Genomic DNA, 27,949 nt, shown 5'->3' with positions numbered 1-27,949 from the left:
GCTACTCTAGACTCTGGTTCTTCAGCCACAGAGCATCCGCAAAAGTTCGGACCCCCTGTCTCTCTTTACGCCACTAACACCCCAGTGCTAAAATGGCAGTACCAATTTACTTCCATTCACCTTTGCTTCATTCAGTGCTTTTCTTGCCTCCACCCTCTAAACGCTTGCTTACTTTCCTCTCTACCGAAATCTCCCTCCCCTTCCCTTGTGGTAGTTTATCGAGCATGAACACCTTTCTCTATGATTGAAATGACTGATGAATTTATTACTGTTGTGCATTTGGGTGGAAATCCCAGCCCAGAGCTTGTCAAGATTTTTTTTTTTGCATCCAGTCTGCAAATTACATTTTTCAGACAGATGTTTCTGTTGGCACGAAGATCCATCAATTAAATAAAGGCTTTCCTATTGACTACATTTCCAAAAAGATCATAAACAGATTAAGATTCTACCCTCACCTACCTACCACCTGTCTAGAGCACCAGTCACCATTATGGCGTCAGAAAAAGTGCACTTTAAGATGGGTGTGTTTTTATGGAAGTAAATTCCAAAGCCATACTGGGCGTACTTCATGCCAAAAGAGTTTTCACAGACCTTTGAGTGTTACATTGTATAATATTATATTGTTGCAAAATGTCTCTCGAATGATTGTTTTCTTGTGTTGATACTTTGCGGTTGAAAGTGAAATATTTACACCAAATAAGTAAATGATATGTGGTCTTCTTTATGTGCAGATTAGAATGCCCCTATGAAATTGCTGTGGAATTAGCCGCTTGGTGCCTGCAAGGTAAGACATTATTTACTAAAATGTTATTAAATAATTATTATTATTGCTAGGTTTTTTATTGAGCCTGGTCCTCGCTTCATGAAGCAACGCAGGGTATTACAAATAATAGGGGGACGAGCATGGTGAGGTTCGCAGAGGTACAAGGGAGCGGGTAGCTAACAGGTGGGGTGACGCTGGGTAATTTGGCAGCAAGGGATCTACAAGCAACCAGGGGAGGAAACAACACGGTGCAAATCAAAGGATCTTAGGTTCGGTGGAGGCTGTGCGGTCCTAGGTGCCAGGTAAGAGCCATGTGTTGAAGAGAAGGGTCTTGGTTCCTTACTGTAAGGTATAAGCGAGGGGGCAAACCTACAATCCCCATCAGTGGTATCTGCTACCCAATAGATTTTGCTAATATTTTATGCTTTGTATGCACTCCAGATGAATAACTCTGAATGCCCCAGCATCTTTGTGATTTGTTGTATGTCCCCCTGTTTACTGGAATGCACCCCTCCTGCAAGCATATTCATTCCTGAGCTTTAACAGTAGCACATGTCTTCACACTGGCCATTCATCCATTCCTGCCTTTAATTCAATGTTAGTTGATTTGATTCATAACTTTATTCTGAAACTAAACTGTTCCATCAAAGTACATACTTAAATATACATATTTTATAATCATAGAAATATTCCATCACGTTGGGAACTATTAAAGAGGCTTCTTTTAAGCTACATTAGAATGTTCTTTCAAATAGTCGGAACAGCAGATACAAAATGTGCAACAGCAAAGCAAATATCAGGCCCTCATTTTATTTGTTGTTACTGCCATTTCATGAAGTCAATAGGACTTTCAAAGCTCAAGCATCTTCCATCTCAGCATAACATTTTCAGTAGTTCCAATAAAAGGCATCAACAATTTGATTTCACTTCTTTTTAAAGCTGCACTAACACATCAAAGCGTTTCTCTGCGTATTATGGATACCATAATATATTGCTACTCAGTCTTGTCTAACAGCATCCTTTTCCTAGTTGCACTGTAATTTGCACAAAAAAGTATAAAGTTAATTTTAGAATCCAAATCTGATCTATTGCACTGCATGTGTGGCTCTATTTAACCGCTAAACCCACACTCTTAGATAAAGGTACAGAGAAAAGACCAAGCCTGGATCGTCCAGGGAGCTTTCTGTGCCAATCATAGAAGAAAGATATTAAAGAAACCCTTGTAATGGCGTCAAAGGCAGATATATCAATACAATGATTTTGTGTGATCTCTTTCCTCTCTTACCATATATCAGTAATGACATATCTATTCCCAAGTATGGTCTTGGCCTTTTGTGGAGTACGTACGTTCAGGAGTGAGGAAGCAATACTCCTTATCCAACCTACACAAATTCTTCCTAAATCAGCATAACTTGGATCATTTCGTTGCAAACCCAGGGTGGATAATATATCCCAGGATACGCCTCGTTTGCCCAAACAGCTTTCCAGAAAAACGGGTTGATTGGCCGGAAACCTGATTAACTCCAAGTGGATATTTCATGTAGTTATGGAAGCTGGTACTCCAAAGTATTTTGCAATTATTCTAACCCTTCTGGAGGCTTTAAAGATGTACATATCCCCAGGTAATTGTTCCGTATTTTGCTCATGTGACTGTTTCATCAGTATATACCTTCAGGATGTGCCCGCATTAGTTTAAAATTCATTGAAAGGCAGAAATGAAAAATGCTCCCATTTGCTTTTGCCAGAGTAGTAACTAAATTATTTAAATGTACATCCCATTTCTCTTTGCCATTAAAAAGTATACCTAAGTAATCATAGGGTTCAAATGACCGATGTAAAACCAGCAGATCTAACTGATCCGTTGATTATTTAAAATTAAATTGCATCATGTATGATTTATTAGTATTGACATGGAGACTCCTAGTTTCCAGTTGCTCCTTGAAACGCCATTTGCTGTATAGGCATATTATAAATACCCAATAAATAAAATCAAATAATAAAGTGATGTGCACATCTTCTAGCTTTTGCAAAGCATCAGCCGTCCTTGCTATCAGTACGGAATCCATATACATCAACATCCCAATGAGTCTGGCGCTAAACCAACGAACATCCGTGGTTACCTTCTCTAAAACATCCATCAGGGAATTTGCAGGGAAATTATAGAGGCGGGGAGCCAGACAGCATCATCAGCACACACCCTTCTCCATTTGAAATGAATCGTATAACTCATCATCCTTGCTGTATCTCGCTTTGGTAGAGGCTTCCATGTGTAGTGCCCTCAGCATAGCTGTTATAGCCTTGGGGGTTCACATTTTCTCTATACTTTACAAAAGTCAAAGGTGGATCCACGAATGCTAGAATTAGAATTAAGCATTGCAATTCCGTACTTACCCCCTTTTTAAAGGACCATTTGGGGTTCGTAAATTAGTCTAGCATTTTGAGGTCGATTACTTTTCCAAAGAGTGGTGACACACCAAAAAGGAGGGAGATGGGGCTACATGAGGTAAGTATCTGCTTAACTTCTTTTATCAATATTGGTGCAATACACCGGATCTACAACTCCTGGGAATAAAGCCTGTTCTAATAATACTATTAAATGCCATTGCCCATATCGGAGTCAATAAATCAGTAAAGGCTCAGGAGGGAGGAGTTGCCCAATTCCCGGCAGGGAAAATGGCAGCCTCCCACTGCTCAGGGTACTCTGAACATAGGATTTACCACAAGGTAAATCCTGTGCACCAAGCTCCCTGATGGGCCGAGAGGTCACCGGCCCTCCCTTATTAGCTGGTAGGCTGCCTGCCCCACCACCTCTCCGGGCTGCTAATTTTTAGTAATTAAAATCATAGCTATTTAAAGACTGTACAGAGATGCACTATAAAATATGAATATTTTGAGGACAACCATCTCAATTTAAGACATGCTGTATAATAGGTCAACCAGCTCAATGAACAGTCATTGGTTTAGATTAAATCCAGAAATCTACTATGGTGATTTTGGCAAATGAAATCAGCATGCCATCGAATCATGGAAAGTTGCTTACATTCTTGTGTGCCTTTTACCCCGGACCAATGTGCCTATTCTTTCTGCCCTTGTTCCCTGCAGCCTGAACTTTTTCACATAAGCGGCTGCCACTGCATAGATGTGTTTTTTAAATCTGAGGGCAAGTAGAGGTTTGCACCCTGTAACATAGAGTATGAATGTGGGAACATTACATCAATGTAATGCCTTTGACTGATGTGAAAAGCCAAAGGGAATATTCTATATGCAACGCTCCGCTTGTGCCTGCCTATAAAGCACTGATAAGTGCTGATGTAGCAAATCGAATTTGGAGATACACCTCTCCCTTCAAAAGCAGAGCCTCCATTTAGTACAAACGTGTCTCCACTGGTTGCTTGCAATCCTCCATATATGTTAAAGTTGGACGTTTTGGCTGAAAAAATGTGTAGGTACTGTCTCTGGCCTTGCTTTGCGCAAGCCTCTGTGGTTCGTAGAGTGATGGCATTTCATGCTTGACTACAAAGTGGGTCCATTTAATACCTCTTTTGTTTAACAATTAAGTAGCCAAACTTGTTGGCTTGAATTCAAAAATTGTAATCTCATCTGTGCTGAAAAGTACTTTCCATTTCAAAATAATAAAATTGGGTTAGAAGCTCGAAATTGAACAGCTCTAAAAATAAATTATCCAACAAATGTACATGAATTACTACCAGTACCATAAGCAATAAGGTCATCCGAGCACCATTGAAAAAAGAAATGGGTGCATCAGAAACCGGCCTTAAAAGTGGAGGCTAATTGGCGCTGCTATTACAGAACGTGTCTGCGTGTGGTCCTCCATAGTTAATGAAAAAAGAGCTCTTAAAAGTTGTCCAATACCCCTATATCATAGGTCCTCTCGATAGATCAATAATTGAACATTTTCCCCTTCGTTTCCCGCAGCCATTCCCTATGGTACTTTAGAATGTTTGCCTTATAGCCAGGAAGTACCTGACACAAATGATTCAATGGAGTTTCCATGCGCCAACCCAATTTACTCAAATGGATTTCACTAGAAATATCAACAAAGCCAAACCCGCGGCACAAAAATCCCCACCCAAAGAACCCCCCTTTCTCCCCTTTACGATTTCTCAATCTTCCCCTGCAATTACTCACCTCAATCACTTTCACTACAATCACCTCGCTTAGCTACTCCTTTTAATTATACTTCTCACTTCAGACAGCGGGCCTCATTAGGACACTGCCGGTCTGGAAACAAGGGTGCCTGGAAACTCACCAGCACCGTCGTTTTCAGACCGGCATATTACAGGTCTGCCTGCCTGAGACGCAGTGCCTGACTGGTCTGACCCTGCCGGCCACAGCGGCCACGGTGAGCAGACCGGTCACGGAAGCACCGGCACCATTGGCAATGGTGCCAGTGCTTCGGTGTCCCCACTCCCATAGATTCTTATAGGACTTTATGGGAATGGGGACTTACATTTTACTGGCGCCTGACTTTCCGGCCCGCCGTAGTTGTAATCTCCTGGTGGCACTGGTTAGTCAGGCGGCCGTGCATTTTTACAGGTCAGGCAAGAATCCGCCAGTCATACCGGCAGGGTTACCGCTGGGCCCGTAATGAAGCTCAACATCTTATTAAAAAAAACACTTGCCGGCCAATATCTCTGAGATATCTCCTTCACTGGTGCATAGAAGGAGCGCAATGCTTTTCCAGCCAACCACACAAGCAACCTAAAGGGTATAAAGACAAACCTCACAATGAACGTGCTGGGCAGGATACAACTTCACACCTCTAAAATAACAAACTAGATGCAAAATATATTCAAAGGATTTACAACGTAAAATAGTTTACTCACTCCTTCAAAGAATTCAATTTTTCAATCCCTGTAACCTCGGCTAACTTCACACACATACTCCAAGTCTACCATTACCAAACTCCTTAAATCAAAGAAAGAAATCTCTTTTACCCCTATGGCCTCGCTTGCTTTACCCCCCTAAAGTGCACTTGCATGAACCCAAAGCAACAATGTGGTGCTACGTCAAGTCGCCCTGCACAGCTGAGGCATGGTACCACGTCTCTGGGGAACAGACGGGCCTTAAACCAATACGGCACCCGCAAACATCTCTTTTTCACCGTGCACGGAAGACTGGTCCCCACAGTGAGGTGCCGCAGCCGAGTTGTGTGGACAGGGAACTCCCACCGTCTGGGAAAGCCTGGGTTCCCTTTGTGGTCGCCAATTTCATAAGGATGGGTCCCTAAACAACTTAACTCAAGCAGGCCCACCACCTGAGGAACGAGTGCACCCTTTGTATGTAAAGCAAGTTTATTGTATAATCGTCCGGGGAGCAGTTAGATGATGCTGTAGAGTCAAACTAACCCAAGTCTCACTGAACCACATAAGTTGACACATTATATACAATTTTGCAACAGTTAAAACACTGTGTGTTGAATCGGTAATGATTCCTCCCAGAAACCTGGCCTGGGACCCTTCTCATGTGGCCAGGGAAAGGCAGACGCTTCCTGAGCCCGACCCTGGGGGAGGTATTCTGTGGGAGGATCGCATGGGGGGACAGGTCAAGAAAACAGGGAAACCCCCCGGTTTAACTTTCCCCGTAACCCCACACTTCTAATGGCTGTTTGCATAACTGAAGAAGTCAGAATTGTTGTTGGGAACTACAAGTCCCATAATCCCATAAGTACTGGGGCGAGGAAGAGGGCTGAAGAGTCATACTATGATAGTTGTCAGGCAATTAAGCCTGATAACCCACAGCTGAGGGAAGCTTAGATGCTTAAAAGGTGCAAGCAATTAGAAGGAGCTGGCACTGTGGCTGGAGTGTATGCAGGAGTAGCTGCAGCAGCAGAAGGAAGAAGGCATAGGGCCTGATCATGACTTTGGCAGTAACGCCGGTGGTATTACCACTGGCGGTATTAGCCCTAACGCCAAAATCCCCAACGCTAATATCGCCGGATCACGAGTTCGGCGGTAATGTAATTCCCCATTCCCTATTGAGCCCATTCGGGAATGCCCGATTACCCATTGGGCTCAATGGGGAAAATGCGCGCTCTTACCGCTGGCGGATTTCCCGCTGGCGGTAATAGCGCAAATTTTCGGCGGATTTCCCCCCATCTCAGAGCTGGGGCGAAATCCGCCAAAGTCCTGATTTGGCAGACCCTTCAATCCGGCAGTAATAACGCTACCACTGGATTTAAGGGTTACCACCAAAGTCGTGATCAGGCCCATAGTTTTGGCAATCCAGGCAGAAGTGGGAGAACCAAAGGGACGCCAGGATTCTGATACAGCAAATTGCACCTGCTTGTCCTGTGAGGGTCCTGTTTTCCCAACTCTGGTGTGCAAAGGCTGCTGTGAGGGGTTAGTAATGCGAGGTGGACAACTGCTTGTGGTTTTCTCAGTGACAGGCATTTTATTAATAACAAAAAGTGCAAAGAAAACCTTACTAAACCTACTCTACCGGTGAGTTTCGTACCTTTTCTAAGGACTAAGGGTAATACTCCTAGCATACACAAAACTGTCCCTCACACTAAACAACACAAGATTCAAAGTAAATCATCAACTACATAAATAAGATATCACCAAACTGCCAGTGACTTGGATAACCTTCCCCTGTACTGGCTATATGCCTTTCCCAGGATTGGCCAAAGTCAGTCTCCCCAAGTGTTCATGAAGAAAAACAAAGTCTTGAATCAGTTCTTGAAAGTTCCAAAAGAAACATAAATTCTCCCAAACAAAAATCCACTGGTAACAGTGCTTTATCTTTCTGTTGAAAAGTTCCCCTTCCAATTCCGGCAAAGTATACAGCACCGATTGTAATTGGGTCTGGTAGAACTGAAAAGAGGGATAGTCAGTAAAAACAACGCAAGAGTGCATAGGGCTCTGATTGTGCCCTGGCGAGCTGATTGAGACTCAAAGCTCTTTGAGGCCATAATCCACCTTGCCTAACAATCACAAGAACCCTGCAGGCTAACACAGAAACGGAGGGAGACCCCTTGGGCTCACTGCAGAACATGAAACGAGCATAAATGATATACCAAGACAACATCATAACCCCGACCAAAGAGCTAAAAACGTTGACAACGGACGCTGCGAAACTGAATAGGGTCCTCACCAACTCCGAATCACGAAAACACTTGCACACTCTACGGCATACCATCTGTGAGCAACCACCAGCGGGGATAGCCCATCATACATTCTCCCCTACTCCTAATAAAGGGGGTGGGGAGCTCTGCTTTGGTGGATATACACTTACACATCCTATCATGTAAAGCATAAAGCAAAATAAAAATGAATGCCTGGCAACAGCTCCTTGGGACTCTGTCTGGTCTGGTGGATTTCCCTGTAAATTGCAGTAGGGCCCCCTCCTGAATGGTAGTCTGCGCATAAGAGGGGAATGACATAAAAACGGTTGGCAGTATTTGAAAATATGTTTGATGGAAAATTCCAGGCAAAGTGTGTTTTGTTGGGATCTTGTTCAAATCGTCTACCCTGGCTGCAAAAGAGTTGATTAAGAATTCTGGTTGGTCTGTGTACGAAAACGTGGACTTAAGAGTGAAATATCCCCAAGAGTGTTCCCTGATACAAGATTTGTTTAGAGAAAATGGTCAAACAGGCATGTGTTTTGACTATGTTGCTGTTCATTTTGTTTCTGTAATATGTAACGTTGTGCTTTGGAACGTATCGCAGCACATGACGCATTGTAAATATAGGTGTCCTCATTTAAACAAAGAATGGTGTACTAATTGATCAAAAGGGTACGAATGCTCAGCAGTAAACTAACATTCTACGCGTGCAGTATGAAAAACGTTCATTGGAAACACTGACATGGCAAAATAATGTTTCCCACAAATGTATATTCAAGTAAAGTTGTGACAGTCTTTAAAATGACACGCAATTGAATAATTTAATTGTTCGTTTTTGACAGCATGGCAAGAAACCCAAGGCACTTTCAGAACCACATCAAATATATATGCTCTGTGCTTTGGTCGTGCCCCGTTTTCTAGTATTTAAAAAAAACATTGTGTGACTAGTTTTACAATAGTCGGACCACATTTGAATACTACCTCTTATTTGACATTTTATGTTTGTCTGCAGTTATCCATGTTTAATCAAATGTATGTACGTTGTGGCGTGTTGGAGGAAGGAGTCGGACAAAGGGGGGTGGCATGATATGAATGCTTCTTTATTAAACAAGAAAAAACTGCCTAACTCCCTATTCTAAAGGGTATTCCCTACCTAACTAAGGAAAACTCTGGTGCTCGTAGTCAGGATGGTTGTACAAATGAAACCGTCCTGTCCTCTGTCCATAAATACCTGTTAGGGAGAATTCTCAAAATGTGCCAATCTCCCTTACCTTTTGAGAACCCCAGCAACTTTGCTGGATTGCTAGGATTTGATATTTTACATGGAAAGAGTGTGAGCCTTTTTTTCCCCACTGTTTCATGTATTTTGATGGGTGTTTTACTTTTGTGTTCTTTGGCTATGGGGTTTTAAAACAACTCCATAGGCATCATCTTTTTTCTGTGTGTGTCACAGCACCTTCAGTGCAGTGGCACAGGGTTGTCTTTTCAGACTTCCAAAGGTTTAAATACCTTCTCTGGGACTGACTACCGTCTCCCAGAGCATGTAAAGGTAAATTGACTTTACTAGTCTCTTTGAATTTACTGGCCCAGCACACACTATCTTCCTATAGAGTGCTGGAGGGGTTGCCTAGCTTCCCCTGAGTCAAAACATTCATGTAACAGGAAAATGTAACCCTTTCCTACTTTAAATGGCTGGTGGCAGTGGTTTAGAACAAACTACCATGATTCTTCCCGACCGCTAACAATGGTAGCTAAAAATCGGGTCAGCCATGTTTTTCAATATGGCGCACAGGACCTATCTGTAAAAACCGACTCCTGTCATCTTTGTTCGCCATTTCTTTTAGGAAAGGTCCTTCTTGTGTTTGTCTCTGCGTGCCAAACCAGGTTTGGTCTCTTTGTCCGTTGGCCTTTGACGGGCTTCAGTGCTGAAGCCCTCCTCTGGCGCTGGGGGTCTGGGGTGGACAGGATGTAAGGGAGGTGCCTGAAACTCCCTATGCTTAGTCTCATAGGAGACCTGAATGCACTCGGGCGTGATTGGCCGGCTGGCTTTCGGGCAAGGACAGCCACCCTGCTGTGTGAGTGACAGCCAGGCTGGAATGAATGGGGAAAAACTGTTTAAAATCAGGTATCTGGGACTTGGAAAACAGAGTCGACCACTGGAACGAATGAACCGAAGACGAGCTGAAGGAAGAAGACTGCTGCAAATCCTGGATGACCGGTGAAGCCCTGCTGCAGGTCCGAATTGCCTGAAACTCCATCAACGGAGAAGCCCTTCAAGGTTAACTTCTTCCCTTGAGTTTGGTAGGGACAACCAAACTCGCAAGCCACCTGGACACCGTCCCCATCTGGTCGAATTTTTATCAGAGTGCTGTTGAAAACCGGATAGCCAGAGGGAAGGAAACCAGCTTGTGGACTTTAAGGCACTCATACCTTAAACCGACGTCTTGCTACAGCTTTTGGCCTCATCCCTGGGCAGTGCAGGAACCTCCCGACGTCGTCCTCCTTGTCCCCACGACTGAAGCCCAGGAACAGCGAGAGCTGCTCGAACTGCCAGGAACAATTGCCTCAGCTACAGCTCTTCTTCATTAACAAGGTACTGTGCAAACGCGGTCGGGAAATCTTTTCGGCCATCGAGAAAGTGCGTGAAACTTTCCTCAACTGCGAAGGCTTGTCCTTCCCTTAACATCAGGCAAACTTTCGCCTAGCCAAATTCTTCTAATCTCCGTGGCAAAGACTTAAACGTTATCTACCAGAACTGTGCTATCCTATACAAGAGACTCTGAACCATTGACTTTGGCTCAGGCCTATTGAGAAGAATTGTTGGTTGTATTTAACTGAAACCCTTTGCCCTGCCTATGAATATATTTGGGCTGTCTATTCTTATAACCTTGTCTTTTTACCCCTTTATTAAGTATCTGAAGTGCCATTTTGCTCCCACTTCAGGGTAGCCAAACTTGTTCATTTACTTACCAGTTGTGTAATTGTGGTTTATTAGTGTGTGATATTGAGCTGCTTATGCTAGTGTAATGTTTTCTAACTGATTGAGTAAATAAATGTATATTCTTTTACCAAGAAACCTTTAGTAGTGTCTATTTGAATCACTGTATGGGTTGGTCCTTTGTGTAACTTGTTCTACTGCTCACTTAAACTCTTGAGATAAGTCTGGCTGCTCGGCCATCACTACCACTTTACTGTGTTTTACAGGCTTGTACCAAAGGCGAAATTGTGCTTGCACTTGTAGTCCTAATTGCCTGTAGTGTTCCCAAAGGGTACTGCAGGTGATTCTGCCTAACAATACCTAACTCTAGCCCTCCCACTATATACACAAACAACATAAGGACCACCAGGAGAATGACTCCCTTCTGCTGCTTCACTGGTATTCTCTTTGGGGATTGTGTTTAAAAGTCTTAATTAAGATGTTGTGTTCCACAAAGATGCAAAATACCAGGAGGATGAATCCCTCATCCTAGTCCAATAGTTAGGTGTCTTTGACAATATCTTTGGCAACCATTGCCCTGGTATCTAAAACCACAAAACAGTTTTGGGAGGCCAGAAGAATGATTCCCTTCTCCTGGTTCACTTGACTCTTGATGACAATATTTCTTAACAGTTGTTATTAAGCTTGGCACCTATCTCTAGGAGACCTTAATTTAGGCTTCAATGATCCAAACAACAAACCCGCCAAAACTCTTGCTAAAGAACTTACAGACTTAGGATTCTCCCAAAAAGTCCTCACCCCCACCCACTCCAAAGGCCGAACCCTGGACTGGGTCATGGATCACAACTGCGCCACTAATATAATCTCAAACTCCGCCTTGCCTTGGACAGACCACACCTGCTTTGAATTCCACATCCCACCGACCATATACCCAAAACACTAACCTGTGCTCTGCCCACCATAACAAGAAGTTCCAAAAAACTCAATGCAGACAATCTGCGACCCCCCCTCAAAAATCCATGCCTAGCACCTCCCTTCTCCACAGACCCTAATATACTCTTGGCCATCTTTAATGACACCCTCACAAATGCCATAAATACCATAGCCCCACTCGAAAGTAAGAAAGCAAAAAAATCATTCCATTGCAATTCCTGGTTCTCAGAATATCTCCAGACCCTCTGAGCACAAAAGCGCCAGTCACTGAAAAACTGGCAAACGGATCCCAGCGATCCCAACAAAATCTCATTCAAACAGCTATCCCTCTAATACAAAAAAGCCATCCTTGCAGCAAAATCCAAGTTATTCAATGACAGGATCACTAATGCCAATTCCCAATCAAAAGAATTATTCGCAATCTTCAACGAACTAGTCACGCCCCCGGCCACTGCTAACGAGATCATTAAAGACAAAGCTTGGCGTGCCAGCATTCAGACCGCTATGCTCAACAAAATAAAACTCCTCCAGAACAGAATACAAAACCACTGCAAGGCCCTCCCTAACCCAATAACCAACCACAACGTCACCCACGAGCAATTCACTTTCAGAAATGTCACTGAACATCAGGTCCTTAACCTTATAAAAAAGCTCAAACCATCTCTATGCAAAGCAGACATCTGCCCTCCTCAAATCATCAAGGAATGTGGCAACAACCTAGCTCCCCTGATCACTGCCTTCATTAACGCATCATTCTAAACAGGAACTGTCCCAAACAATCTCAAGGAAGCCTGGGTGCGGCCACTTCTAAAAAAAAAGCTACACTTGATCCAGCACAACCGAACAACTATAGACTGATCACGACAGTCCATTCCTCCTGAAAATTCTTGACAAAGCAGCTCACAACCAGATCCAGGCATACATAGAAGCCAATTCCATACTAGGTAAAAGGCAATCTGGCTTCCGGGCCGGCCATGGAACAGAATCTGCCTTACTAGACCTAAAAAAAACAAATCACAGAAATCCTGGACAAAGGTAAAACAGACCTGCTCCTCCTTCTCTACCTATCAGCGGCTTTTGATCTGGTTGATCACCAAACGCTTACCAAACACCTCACTCAAGCAGCCTATTTCTACAAACAAGCAGCCGCTTGGATCACCTCCTTCCTCGAAGGAAGGGCCATGAAGGTCTACTCCGATACAGCAAATGCAGACCCCACCATGATAAACTGCGGTGTCCCCCAAGGATCATGCACAGCCCCTACCCTCTATAACCTCTTCCCGAAACCCCTTTTCGACCTACTGGACACCATCATTGTGGCATACACCAACTACGCAGACGATACGCAAGTACTCATACCCCTAACTGGAATCTACCACAAAGACGCCTCCACCCTCAACAACATCTATGCCACAATCCAAGCCTGGATGGCCATCAACGGCCTGTATCTCAATGGAGACAAGACTGAAATCCTCATTCTTGGACTAAAAAACACTATAACGAAGTTAAGCCCCCAATACACCAACTTCAACATAGACAACTCAACCATACCCGTATCACCATCCGTCAAGAGCTTAGGGGTTCACATTGACGCCAACCTCTCAATGGACAAACAAGTCAGCGCCATAGCCTCTGCATCAGCGTTCAGCACCAAACTCATCAATGCCATCAAACCTTGCCTCTCCCCACCCAACTGAGTGGGCATAGCAAGAGCAACCGTAGGCGCTAAACTCGATTACTGTAATGCCCTCCTAGCCGGCACCTCAGCTAAAAACATCCACAGACTACAAATCACCCAAAATAACACCCTCAGAGCTGCCTTGAGAATCCCCATAAGGGACCATATATCCCTAGCCAGACGCTCAGCACGATGGCCTCAGGTCAAAGATCAAATCACACTAAAAATCCTCACCATCACACACATGCATCAACAACACTGCTCCCATTACCTATCTGAGGAAATATCTAGAACCACTTCCGACCGACCGACTAGATCTGAGTACACCAACCAGCTACACACACCTCGCATCAAGTGAACCACTGCTGGAGGCCTAGACTTCTCTTACATCTCACCACAACTTTGGAACTCTCTCCCGCTCAACCTCAGAGCTGAAACTTGCATCTCGGCCTTCCGCAACGACCTCAAATCCACACCCCTCAATTAGGACCATGACCACCTCTCCCACCATGACATGTATATTGTAATATAGCCAGAAATGTATAAGCATATTGTATATAACCAGAAATATAAATGTAAATAACTTAACTATTGTACCCTGTATTTATATTGCTGTTGACTCTGTAACTAAGACTGTACTTGAAACAAGTGCCACGATGTCCCCGGACTGCTGTGCGCTATATAAATGTTAATAAAACAAAAAAACAAATCTCCAAACTTTACCAGAGTTCATTTAAGTGTTTCTGCTTCACTTTGTTTACTGTAACCCCAAAAATATTGTTGTGAGGGAGACTACTCCCAAGTCCATGGTAATTTTTGCCAGAATCACTTAGACAAGGGAGAACACTCCCGAGGCTTTGCACCAATTCTTGAGATGAGGGCGATCACACCCGATGTTTTCATTGGCTTGGCAAGAATCACTGAGATGACAGAGATAATTTCCAATGCTTTAGTCAGTATTACAACAATTACTGAGATTGCGCCCGATTCTTTGATCAGTTTTGCGATAATTACTGAGACGTGGGAGACCCCTCTGATGCATTTGTTATTCTCCCCCAAGCCGCGAACCAGGTCTACTATGGATCCCGTCAACCCCTTTATTCCTGGGACCATTTAGACAGTTCTTCCTGGTATGTTGGTGCCTCTCTTCTTCTTTGTCCGTTTGCCACCACTCTGTCCTCACTTCTTAGCCCTGCTTCGGTTCTGCAGGGCCTTCGTTTCACCAGTATCAGCTTTGTTAAGAGACCAACTGGTGAACTTCGCTGAGGTCACGCCACCATTAGCCGGATCCTCTCTTCTGCTCTGGTCGCCACTCATTCTAGTTCCAGAGGATTCCTCCGACCTTCAATGCCGTGTACTTTCGACTAAGGACTTGCTTCTCTGTCCCGCATCATAATTGCTGGGTTTGAACTTCCCACACAGGTGCGTCTTCACGCTGGCTACTCTCTGGTTTCCCTGATTCCCCTACAGGCAGTCCTTTGTGTATTATTATGGTAGGTAGATGGATCCTCCCCAGCGTAATGTTGTAGTCTCTTGTCTGCATTATGGATCCTCTCTTCAGCCCTCCTCGGGGTCACTTCTTCTCTGTACTTTGGAAGTCACATGAAAGAGTAGTTTGCATAACTCCTGTAATCTTCTTCACAGTATTTCCATTAGACAATGAATTAGGTTTTACAGGCTGAAAGGGAGGAGTGTCACAATAACATACAGTGGTTCTATCAGTGGCTTTTCTTGCAGGACCTAAGGATTTCGGGGGCTCAAAGGTAAACAGGTTAGGGAGTTCCACCATGGAACAGGAGTCACCATCCCGTCGGGGAAGTCCTCCCCTGTGAGGTCCTCCCACTTTTTCCCACCCCTATGGGGAATATATGGTAGCGGCTGTACCTCCCTAGCCGGACAGGGAAAGGAGTCCCCCTGGGGAGAAGTGATGTGATCCCACGATTCGTACAGCAACGCTGATTAGCTCAGCGACGCATGTCTAATTAGCCGGATTACCAAGCATAGGCAACTGCTTGTACCTGCAATAACATGTGCAAGGAATATACATTTGAAGAACACAATGAGATATGAACACTAACGTTGTTTCCAAGGAACACTACAAGAATTTCAGAAACTAATCAAATGAAGTGAAAAATATGGAAAACAGCCATTTGTTTTCAGATTAGAAAAAAACCCTTAAGCCCTCAAGAAGAGCATAGCTAAAATTAGCAAGGCTTGAAACACGTGTTGGCTTAATACTCTGATCTCCTCAATTCGATTTAAAAAGAAAAAGACTTGACACTTTGATTTTCTCAAATCTGAATTAAAAAGAAGAAAAAATTATAAAGGCTTGACACCTTGATTTTTCTCAATTCGAATTCAAAAGAAAAAAGAGGGGGGAAAAGAATTATAAAAGAATAACAAAAGGTGAGGGGGGCACTTTTCGAGAGCAATGTTTGTCATTGTATTATTTGATGTGATCCCATGATTCGTCACAATGTAGATTAGAAAGAGGTAGAGGTTGAGGCTGTAACAAAACAAGAAAAGGATTTTAAAGCAGTGTTGGGATGGAGTGCTGTCGCCTTGGTTGTGCAGAGTACTTGTCCTTAAGGGCTAGTGCAGCACGAATTAAGTGTGAAGTGCAACGTCGTCTCTGGTCAGGTCTGATGTCATGTTAATCGTATTTCATGGTTTAGCTTCAAATGGGTTGGTGGAGGGTGGAATTCCAACAGCTAGTTTGTGAAAGCCCAAGCTCTCGCAGAGCAAACCTGATTATCTCGTGTACTGTTGTTTTGTCAAAATAAATTACTCTGTGGTAAAATAAATAGGTGTGTAGAGGGATGGGGTGGGTTAAAAGGGGTGGAGTTCGATTGGAGCATAGTAGAGGGCATTAAAGTAAGAAAAGTGCTTTGAAGTAACTAACTACGTAGTCATTTATTTCAATGAAACCCCCTTACAACAGATCTGTTAGTTTCCAATATCTCAGTTGTATTCTCTTACCAACCATACTGCTCTATCCATGCATTACACTTGGTTGGTAAGCTGGGGACATTTTACTTGGTTTGACACTTCAATCTCCTATTCAATTAAATCACTAGGGACGGAAAGAAGAATTAACTAATAAGTTCACTGACTGAGTTTTGAGAAATTAATGCCAGTGTGCTGTAATGCGGCTCTTACTTTCAATTAGTATACACTCAAACGGGAAATAATTAAAAGACATGTTTGCACTAAATAAACCTTTTTTTAATTAAATATATAAAGGGATAAAAGGCAATACACAAATGAAGCACAATCGAACATTCAGAGCTAAATTCGTAGGAGAATTCACCTAATGATAGTAGAACCAGGAGCATACAGCATACAGCTTTGCCATGTTATTATTCATTTGTAATGGCAATAGAACATAGGTGTCGGATATGCACGCTACCAATATCGACTAGTGTTGGAGGATTATATGCATTGGTATTGGAAAGGCTTGTCTGGTTGCTTCAATCACTTTTCAATTAATGTGTAGCCCTTTAACATTTGTACGTGATTGTCGATTAGAGGTAATCTACATCATAAATGCATAATAACATGCACTTATAATTTTAAAGGGGTCAATGATGCGATATAAAAAAATAAAAACAATTCATTTTGAATTTAAATGCTTTGAAAATCAATATGTTACCATCTTCTACAAGGGAACATTCATGAGGGAACATTGCAGAGGGGCTTGAATTATAAAGCGCTTGTGTTTTGATTGTATGCAAGCATTCAAACTCAGGCTGTTCTAGACACAACTCATTGTGAATTATCTTTGAACGTATGAAAGCAGGCAGTGAACTTGAGGCGTTCGATGACAGCTCTGTGGTGCCAGAAAGCACCTGACCCAAAACCTAGGGGAACATCTAGGAATCTTTAGCCTGCAAACAGGTGACTGGAAATCCAATGGGAGCCAAGAGAAGCCATAGTATGGGACTATCTGGGCTATGAAACCCCAGCCAGGACTGCCCAAATGGAAGAGTGTTCAGGTGAAGTCAAGAGTGCAGTTGGAGGACTAAAAGGCCAGGCCGTCTTTAGGGTGTGATATTTGTGGGTGAATGATGATCTGCTGTGTGTGGTTTTTAAGGAACGACATAGTAGTTCCAGTAGTGGGTCTCGTACACCTAAGTCAAATAAACGAGATGAAAGCATAATGTGTTCCTCCAGCTCAAAAGCAGCCAAAAAGTCAAGTAGGATGAGAGTGGCCACACCATCTTCGGCCCTTCCGAATTGAAGGTAATCCCAAATGGATAGCAGTACTGATTCTGAGCTATGGTTTGGTGTAAAGCCTGCTTGTGCAGGGTCTAGCAAGTCCTTTTCTTCCATGAAGAGCAAGATGTGGGACCATGCCACCCTGTTAACCGGTTTTGCATAAAATCTACAGTTGGAAACTGTTGTGAAATTATTCCGGTTTATAGAATCTAGATCTGCTTTTTTTATTAATGTCTCACAATTAGCTTCTTTGAATTCTCGGGGTTCATGCCAAAGGAGGACGAAAGAAGCATTAATGATGGCTCTTTCCCCTAAGAAAGGGAGGTGTAGAAGGCCCTTCGAATAATGGGGCGGGCATGGATCAGCAGGGGATCAAACCAGAGTACATCCATAGACTACCTCTCTGATGTCATAAAATCATGTAATCTTGTATGTGAGTACACGTGTGCTTATCTGAATTAAATTAACATATTGGGAAAATCTTTACTAAAAGAATTGGCACAAAATAACTAGGTTTTTGTCATAAGTGAAAGTATGCATTTTTTTTGTTAAACTCCAGGTTAAAGTTTGATCTCTATCTGTGTTTTAATATGAAGAACATCGCTTTTCTACCTCTAGGAAAGGCCTGGAGAGTGCTACAGGAAGGTAGTTACACACAGCTTTGCTGGGCAGGCACCACTGTGGCCCTGAACACTTTAAATGTGTGCTAACTTTAAGTGGGGTTCCACAATGGAATCGTATATCCTTACACTGGCTTTGCCGCTAAGATATTAAATGTCTTGCTTCCTGGGTGAGCTGCATCATAGCTGTATGGGGAAGCATTAAAGCGCTAAAGTTAAACCTGCCCTGTGTTAGGGTGCACACGTTACCCTGCAGAATAGACATGTGCTGTGTCCAGTAGAAGTGGCTTTCATCCCATCTGTTAATATAAGCCTTCCAAGGATGCATGTGGGGTTTGTTATTAAGAGGGAGAATGCACTGACTAGTGGTGAAGTTGCATGTTGTGGATATAAGATCTGGCCTTCTGGCAATGGCTTCGTCTATTAAAGAAATGCACTTTTCTATTTGGTTTTAGCTGAGCTTGGAGACCGTGAGCTCTCGGTACACACGCCAGAACTAGTGTCTGAATTTAGGTTTACACCTGGCCAGACGGAGGCGATGGAGCTGGACATCTTTCAAAAATGGGCTGAGTGCAGGTACAGTACTACCCTTTTCAGACTGTTCCTTCCCTTCCCTTTTTGATGGTGTATTGTGATAAGTCCCCCTGTTCCTTGAACCGTTTTTCTTGTTGACATTTCTTCTTGCACGCAATCAGCAGATGTTAGTAACTTCACATTGTTTACCGATCCTTTTTAATCTGTCCATTAGATTGTTTGCTCTAGTGCACATGTTTTTTGTAGCTGTGGAGGATATGATGGGAATCTCATAGTCACATGTGGAAATATTTTTTTTGTTTTGACTTTTTATTCACCCACTTGCACATACCTTAAGAATCGAACACGTGCTACAGGCAACTAAACAAATCAAGAGTAAGTGACACACTTTCTGTATTCTTGATTAGGCTTGGCGTTCTGACATGACACTTTCGATATATTCAAGATAAAACTAACGAATTCACCTAAACAGGCCCACATGCCGAACTCGAAATATCTGGTCAATGGAACAACACTACTTTTGGCAATGGAGCAAATGCAGACACTATATGTGTGCCTAATGCAGTTTAAATCAATATCCTGGCATAGATGTTATCATTCATTGGCTTTGCGAATGCATGCATTCCTCTTGCATGAATCATTAGCAGCACTTTGCACTTGACACATGCAACCATGCCATACTGCTTAGACTGGAGCATAAATCCCAGTGGGATTCTTCACAGGTGGGCGTGCATGACGTTACCATGATAGATGTTCATGTTCCGTTTACTGCATAGTCCTACGAGCTGGATACCTTTGAGCGCACTGTGTCCATTCATATGGGTTCCTGCAGAGCAGCCAACCCCATGTCAAATGTAGCCAGGACAAGGATAGCACTTACTTTTCACACAGTCTCGAATATTTCTTCGTGTTGCTACTGTTGTCCACAAAACGTGAGCTTTGTTCAAGGAAGGGCAGTCGTCCCAGTTTAACCTTCTTTCCTAGTGCTGGCCATCAAAGCCCCTTTTCGGTAGATTCTGGCAGATAGTCTGTAGGTAAACAGTGTATCTCTGGATTTTATAAATATTAAGGGCAGGGCTACCACTTAGAGGATTTTTCGTCAGCACAGAATTTTCATTTCGGAGAGTTATGGATCCATAGCCCGGTTGTTACGAAGTCATTTTCTTTTGTCAAACAATTTTTTATTGATTTTGCATAACCAAGTAAAATCAAACCAAAAACATAACATGAACAATTGGTACCATTCAGATGCCCCACCCCGCCCTCACTATGATTCCACATATCCCAATACACCAAAGACCTCTAATTCCCGTCCTTGTCCCTAGGATCCTTGTCCCCGGAAACTCCCATACCAACCCCCTTTCATTCTATTTCTGTGGAGAGCTAACTCTGCACTCCAACTCACAACACAGGTCTATTTATCGATGCTAGGAACAGTTGGACTCACCCACCTCGCTGCCAAGTCTCTTTTAGCCACCATTAGTGCTGACTTAATCAGGCTCTTTTATTTGAGATAAAAATTTGTTTTGAGGGGATTGGGTTCTCCGAGGTATTCCATATCTATGACAGTAATCACCACAGCTGTGCTGCTTCGGAAACTCTTTCGGCGTCTGCGTCGATGATGTCGATACGCCGTCCTCGAGGGCCTCCTCCGACGGCCGACGTCACAGGATGTTATAAGTAGGACGCACGACGCCCGTAGCCTCAGTTCCGTTTTTTCCGCGAACGTGTTCGCTTCGGAGATCTCGGTGCGCCTCGACTCTTTGGAGTTTGTTCTTTCGGTTCTTCGAACCTGTTAGTTTCTGAAGTACTTATCCAGATGTCTTCCTCTTCTTCCACCCCGCGTCCGAGCTTCAAGAAGTGTGGGGACTGCGGGTCCAAGATGTCGGTGACGGACTCGCATGACGCCTGCCTCTGGTGCCTCGGGGAGGCCCACGACATGGATGATTGTGTCGACTGCCAGCCGCTTACGTCCAAGGCCTTGCGGGAACGTAAGAAGAAGCTGTCGGTTGGAAAGGTGTCCAAGCCCTGGAAGGCGAGGTCCACTGGGCTTTCGACGGATGATTCGAGGGGCGACTCTCCACATCGTAGTCGTAAGTCTAAGGGGTCTCGGTCCCGAAGTGGGCCCCGCCACTCGTCTGCCTCTTCGAGGCACTCCCGGAAGCGCCGTCATCGGTCGCCTTCCCCGTCCTCATCCGAGGACTCCGCCCGTCGGCGGGATTCTTATCCCACCAAGCATTTCTCTCTGGAGGAATGGGCTTCCTTCAGGAAGAATATGTTGGCGATTCTTGAATCGCAGGGCACCGGTCCGTCCGCGCCTCCGAGTGGGGTCGGCCGTGACCGTACTAGAGACATAGCTCGTACGCCTTCGGGCTCGGGTGGTCGGCACGATTCGCGGGAGAAGTCCCGCTCAGACAAGGGGAATAGTTCTAGTCATGCCCGTTCCAGGTCCCGGCCCTCGACGCGCTCGAGCCCGTGTGCACCTGTGAAGTCTTCGAAGAAGACGTGGACGCTGGTGGTGCCAAGGTCGTCGACGGACTCTCTCGAGGCTCTGCCTTCGAGGAAGTCGTCAACGCCATCGGCGCCCAGGCTGTTGAAGGACACGCTCGGGGCTCCGCCCTCGAGGCCTGTGTCGAAGCCGTCAATGCTGTCGGCGCCACGCTCGACGTCGACACTGATTCACTCGACGTAGATGCCGTTTCACTCGGCGCCCTCGATGTCTTTCGAGGCTGTGGTGTCGGAGGTACCCCGTGGCACCCCCTAGAAAGGCTCTGGCCAAGGCAAAACATTTCTTTCTCCCTTAGTCAATGCCCATTTTCCAGCCTATTGAGTATATTTCCGAGGTGGAAGAGGGTTCTGAAGATGGGTTGGTTCCTGTCACGGTACCAGATGAGATTCTTTCTGGTCATAGCCATATTGAAGACCTGCGTCAGACACTGCATGACGCCAGTGGTCTGGGCACCTCTCCGGATGTGGAGTTCTGTCGGCCTGAGCCTGGCACCCATGCTTAGTCATCGTACCAGCGCCTTATGTCGAGGGTCACAGACTACTTGGTGTGGTCGGCATCCCCAGTTGATTTTGTGCAGGATGACCTGACGGATATCCTCGACCAAGGTCCACCCACTGACCCGGTACTGCCATTCCATATGGCTCTGCAAAGAAGGGTGGCAGCGGCTTGGACTGCTCCGGAGACTCTCCCGGCAGTGGGCAAGTCTTTGCCGCGAAAATACCGCCCAGCCAGTAGCGACCCCTGCTACTTGACCAAGCACCCCACTCCGGAGAGTTTTGTGGTGGTGGTGGCGGCTACGGCCCCAGCAAAGCAGGCGTCGTATCCTACAATCCCTCCTGATAGGAACGACAAGCGTTTTGATGGTTGGGTGAAGAAAGTGTTTTCTTCAAGGGGTATGGCTCTTCAGGCGGCCAACTCCATATGTGCCTTGTCACGTTTCACGCACTCTCTGTGGAAATGTGTTTCCTTAGCGGCTGAACATATTCCCGAAGGGGGATGAACGGGATGGTTTTCTTGCTATGGTCCAGGATGGCAATGACGCCATGTGTGAGGCCGTTCAGTCGGGTTTGGACATGGCAGATTGCGTCAGCCGGTTCATGGCGGCAAGAACCGTAATACGCAGGTTTGCGTGGTTGCGGAAGTCAGGGTTTGCTCCTGATGTGCAGGCCCAGCTCCTCAACATGCCCTTTGACGGTGAACATCTTTTTGGCAGCAAGGCTGACGAGAGCCTTGAGAGGTTGCAGACCTCCAAAGCTGCAGCATAGTCGTTGGACGCTGCAGTTCTCCAACCTGCGCCTTTTCAACAATGGAGGGGAGGTTCCTTTCGTTATTACTCATCCTTTGGTAAAGCGAGAGGAGCTGCCAGTCAAAGGGGCCACCGTACGAGTGCCAGAGGTGGAAAGCAGGGTACTCGAGGTGCCAAGGCCGCTCGGGCAGTTGCCTCTTTGCCCTCAGGCAACGCTGCAGCTGCTTCAGCTCAGTCATGAGGCCATGTCCCATGGTTCGCCGGTTGGGGGAAGGCTGGCGCAGCATCTTGTCGAATGGCGTGCAATTACTTCAGATGTGTGGGTTCTGGAGATCATAGCCCACGGCTACTATCTTCCCTTTCAGCAGAGGCCTCACGACAATCCACCGGGGAAGCTCTTGTTGCATCGTCCGGATCCGCTCCTTGTGCACGAGGTTCAAGCCCTGCTGGAGAAAGGCGCCATAGAACTGGTGCCTGTAGCGGAGAGGAACAAGGAATGGTATTCCCCTTATTTTTTTATTTCCAAGAAAGACGGGGGATTGAGACCCATCATGGACTTGCGCGGTTTGAACAAACTCCTCAGGAAGGACAAGTTCAAGATCGTTACTCTTTCTCAAGTCCTCCAGGCCCTTCAACTTCAGGACTGGTTGGTGTCTCTCGACCTCAAGGATGCTAATTATCATGTGCCGATCCATCCAAAGCACAAGAAGTACCTGAGGTTCGCGGTTGGCGACTCGCACTTTCAGTTTCGGGTCCTGCCGTTCGGATTGACCACCGCCCCGAGGGTCTTCACCAAGCTCATGGTAGTGGTGGCAGCGCATCTCAGGAAAGGGGGGATTCACGTCTACCCCTACCTGGGCGATTGGTTGATCAGGGCGCGCTCTCCCAAGCAAGTCCTGGATCATCTGTCCGTCACCTGCCACTCCCTCCACAAGCTGGGCTTCTCCCTCAACTTAAAGAAGTCCCACTTGACGCCAACTCAGAGGCTCAAGTACATCGGAGCAGTGCTCGACACGTCCCTGGGGCAGTGATTTCCTCCCCAGGTGAGGGCTCATCACATTCAGCAGATGGTGCACAATTTTCAGCATGCCCAGAGTCTCCCAGCGTTCGAGTTCTTGAGATTGCTCGGCCTCATGGCATTCTGCATTCTTCTGGTGCCAGAGGCCAGGTTGCGGATGAGATCTTTGAAATGGGCACTCAAGCTCCAGTGGTCTCAGTCCTCCGGCAAGATGTTGGACCCTGTTCAGGTGCCGTCCTCGGTCGCCCAGGACCTTCTGTGGTGGCCCGTCGAAGGCAATCTGATGAAGGGGGCTCCATTTTGGGTACCCTGGCCGGAGGTGAAGATCGTGATGGACGCATCCCTCACAGGATGGGGAGCTCATGCCAGCAAGTTGCCAGTCAGCGGTCGTTGGTCTTCGTCGGAGTCCAGACTCCATATCAATCTGTTGGAGCTGAGGGCCATCAGGCTTGCCCTGAAGGCTTTTCTGCTGACTGTGCGAGGAAAGAATGTCCTGATCCTGACGGACAACACAGTGGCCATGCACTACCTTAACAAAAAGGGGAGGGGGCAGGGTCACTTCCTCTGTGCAGGGAGGCGATGCAGCTCTGGTTCCGGGCAATCCAGCAGGAAGTTACGATCTCGGCAGGTCATCTGGTGAGAGACGAAAACGAGACGGCAGACGCTCTGAGCAGGCAGAGCGCGATCTCTCACGAGTGGGAGTTGGCTCAGGAGATTCCCTCAAGTGGATCTCTTCGCCTCCAGTGTCAACCAGAAGTGCAAAAGGTTCTGCTCGTGGGAATTTCCTCCAAACGGAGCCTTAGGGGACGCGTTTGTGGTGGAGTGGTCCTTCCCGCTGCTGTACGCGTTTCCTCTAGTCCCCGTCATTCCGCAAGTGCTGCAGAGGTTACGGAGGTTCGGTTCCCGGATGATCCTCATTGCTCCGGCATGGGCCCGGAGGACGTGGTACCCGAACGTTCTCGAGTTGTCCATCTGCCCTCCACATCGTCTTCCCTACCGAGATGATCTGCTCTCACCGGAGGGGGGTCAGGTTCTCCGTCTAGAGGTCCGATCCCTCAACCTTCGCGCTTGGTTTCTGAAAGGTTGAGGTACAAGGATTGGGACATCCCTGAAGACGTGATGGAGGTGTTGCTTTCGGCCAGAAGACCTGCAACAAAGTCCCTGCTGTACCGTTGCCGTTGGAGAAAGTTCTGCGACTGGTGCAGGGTTAAGAATGTGGATCCTTTTTCATGTGACATTCCTATGGTTCTGTCTTTTTTGCTTTCTTTGGCCCACAGGGGCCTGCAACTGGGTACCATCAAAGGTTACCTGGCGGAGCTGTCTATATTTAAGCGCTCGTTTGAGGAGTGCTCTTATTTTAAAATCCCTTTAATTTCTCATTTTTTGAAAGGGCTCACTAATGTGTTCCTTCCGTCACCTTTACAGGTGCCCGGTTGGGATCTGAACCTTGTTCTCGAGTTTCTAATGGGTGCTCCATTTGAGCCTTTGCATTCTTGTCCTTGGAGACTGTTAACCCTTAAAACTGTATTTTTAGTTGCAGTCACTTCCACTCGCATAGTGAGTGAGTTACAGGCACTTTCAGTTAAGCCACCCTTCACTGTGTTTCATAAGGACAGGGTTGTCCTTGGAGTTTGTCCTTCCTTTCTTCCGAAGGTGGTGTCGGAATTTCATTTAGGCCAGAAGGTTATTCTTCCGGCATTTTATCCTCCTCCACATCCTGGTAAGGAAGAGGAGCGGCTCCATAGGCTCGATCATAGGAGAGCTTTAAGCTTCATGCATGTCCCGGGTCAGAGTGGACGATCAACTCTTCATTGGTTACGCTGGAAAGCGTTTCGGACAAGCTGTGACTAAGCAGACTTTGTCTCGCTGGATTATTCTGGCAATTTTTTGAATGTTACCGCTTGGCGGGTAAGGACCCACCGGTCGGCTTGCGGCCCCATTCTACCAGGGTTATGGCTGCCTCTACTGCCCTACAGAGGGGTGTTCCTATTCGTAACATCTGTGATGCAGCCACCTGGGCTTTGGTCCATACTTTTGTACGTCACTACTCCCTCAATTCTATCTGGGGGTAGGATCTGGCCTTTGGCAAGGCGGTCCTTTACTCTGCAATTTGATTGGGCATTCTAAATTTATATATTTTAAATTCTTTTCCCACCTCCTTACGTTGGTACTGCTTTGGAAGTCTGTCATAGATATGGAATACGTCGGAGGACCCAATCCCCTCGAACAACCAAGTTACTCTCTTACCTGGTAACGTTCTTTCGATGGGATGGTCCGACGACGTATTCCATATCGCTCCCTCCCTCCCTACCCCGCTACAGAATTTCTTATGCGATTGCAGCTTACGTTTCCTCACGGCTTTCTGTGGTCATACTGGCAGAAAACTACAACTGAGGCTACGGGCGGCGTGCGTCCTACTTATAACATCCGGTGACGTCGGCCGTCGGAGGAGGTCCTTCAGGACGGCGTATCGACGTCATCGACGCAGGACGCAGACGCCGAAAGATTTTCCGAAGCAGCACAGCTGTGGTGATTACTGTCATAGATATGGAATACGTCGTCGGACCATCCCATCGAAAGAACGTTACCAGGTAAGAGAGTAACTTGTTCATCTCCTCAGATGTGTATAAGTCCCTTTGCATATTTTCTATAATTCAAAATACCTCCATGGGAATTTTAACTGGTGTCTTTTGGGGTAATTTAGAACAACGGCAGGAGTGTCATCATCTTGAACAGATTAGCCCTGCCCAGCATTGAGACCGGCAAGTTCACTCAATGTCTGGCGTCCTTCTGTGCACTCGCGAGAACAAAGTCAAGGTTACTCTGCCAACAGTAAGGGGACAATGCTCCGGAATGGCCATAACCCCATTTCCCCCTTTCCCCATAAAAGTTTGGATTTGTCACAATTGATTCATAGACCACTGTAATCCCCGAACCTCCCCACCACTTCCATCACCACTGGCCCAGAATTCCTAGGATCTCCCAGATATATCAAAATATCGTCTGCATATAAGTAAATACTATCCTTAATCGGCCCTGGTCATCGGAAACCTTTAATCCTGGGGTCTGCTATAACCTTTACGTTTATGGGTTCTATAGCTAGTAGGAAGAGAAGGGGTGACAGCGGGTACCCTTGCCCGATTACCTTTGGTAGCAGGAATAATCTGGACATGAGGCTGTGAACCTTCACTGTGGCCATAGCATTGGTGCACAGCAATTACATCCAGTTAAGAAAATTAGAGCCAAATTCCATCCTCTCCATTAACTCCCATAGGAGTTGAAGGCTTTCCCCGTTTCTAGAGCAATACATGTGTGCAGTCCGTCCACTTGCAGACATCCCCAGTGCGTTGTGCACTCTTCTCATATTCATCCTAGTGGCCCTCCCCGGTGAAATGCTGCACTGGTTGCTATGTATTAGCCTTTCAGTAACCTTCAGCAGTCTATTAACCATTAACTTTGCGAGAAACTTTGATTCTTCGTTCAACATCGAGATGGGTCTGTAAGAGATGCAGCATTCTGGGGGGGTTTCCCTTTTTTATATATGAACACTATAGTGATCTGTCAAAGATCTGCAGGCAGTTCTCCCTTCTTTAGGCTTTACCTAAACATTGCACCCATTGCTGCCTCCACCTTCGGCCCCACTTTTTCCAGAACTCTATGTGGAAACCCATTAGGCCAAGCTTTCCCCAATTGTAATTGGCCTATTGCCCCTTGTATCTCCTCTTCCGTTAGATCTGCCTCCAATAAAGTGGTTTGCTTCTCTCTCCAGCCGCGGGAGATCTATTCCCGCTAAGTATGCTCTTATGTAGTCTGCCCCACGTGCCCCCCTTTCAACATAAAGCTCCTGTAGTAACTAGCAAAGGCCTCAGCGATATCTTCTTTGGTTATCATTTGGTCGTTGTCCACCCTTAACTCCCTTATCCTTCGCATCCCTTCCTCTCTTATTTTCTAACGAGACAAGCATTCTTCTGGATTTGTCCCCCATTTCATACAATGTGTTTTTTTGATCCCAGAACGCCTGCTTGGCCCTGTTCCTTGCAGCCGTGTTGTAATGAGCAGGTCACCTGACCAATTCCCTCCTATTACCCTCGATGTTCAGATCTAGATGTGAGACTTCCACCTCTTTAACCTTTTGTTTTAAATCCTCCATTTGTGCCTTCTTTTCCCACTTAAGGTTCCTCATAACCGAGGACGCATAACCGCTTATCACTGTTTTATAAGCTTCCAGCAACACTAACTGACTTTCCACCGACCCCTCATTGGTATTGAAGTATTGAAAGATTCTGCAGGTAATATGTATCACGTCTTCATCCTCTGCCTGTTTGTGGCCTTTTCCCGCTTTCTTCACGATCATGTGGCATGGTCTGAGATGCCTCCTGGTAGAAAGTCGGCAGATATTACCTTA

At 45.7% G+C, this 27,949-nt stretch overlaps 1 protein-coding gene across 1 annotated transcript in view; it reads left to right on the top strand.

The window, feature by feature from the left end:
* EPB41L4B (erythrocyte membrane protein band 4.1 like 4B) overlaps window positions 1-27,949 on the top strand; it is a 950,447-nt gene that overhangs the window by 666,487 nt on the left and 256,011 nt on the right. The window contains exons 6-7 of the mRNA XM_069620555.1: window positions 732-784; window positions 18,693-18,813. Coding sequence (XP_069476656.1) covers window positions 732-784; window positions 18,693-18,813 — 174 coding nt within the window. The remainder of the gene's footprint in view (window positions 1-731; window positions 785-18,692; window positions 18,814-27,949) is intronic.

The sequence above is a fragment of the Ambystoma mexicanum genome, chromosome 5q, assembly GCF_040938575.1.
Source record: "Ambystoma mexicanum isolate Mex_15411 chromosome 5q, UKY_AmexF1_1, whole genome shotgun sequence".
Classification (NCBI taxonomy): domain Eukaryota; kingdom Metazoa; phylum Chordata; class Amphibia; order Caudata; family Ambystomatidae; genus Ambystoma; species Ambystoma mexicanum.
This window is presented reverse-complemented; position numbering and strand designations above follow the sequence as displayed.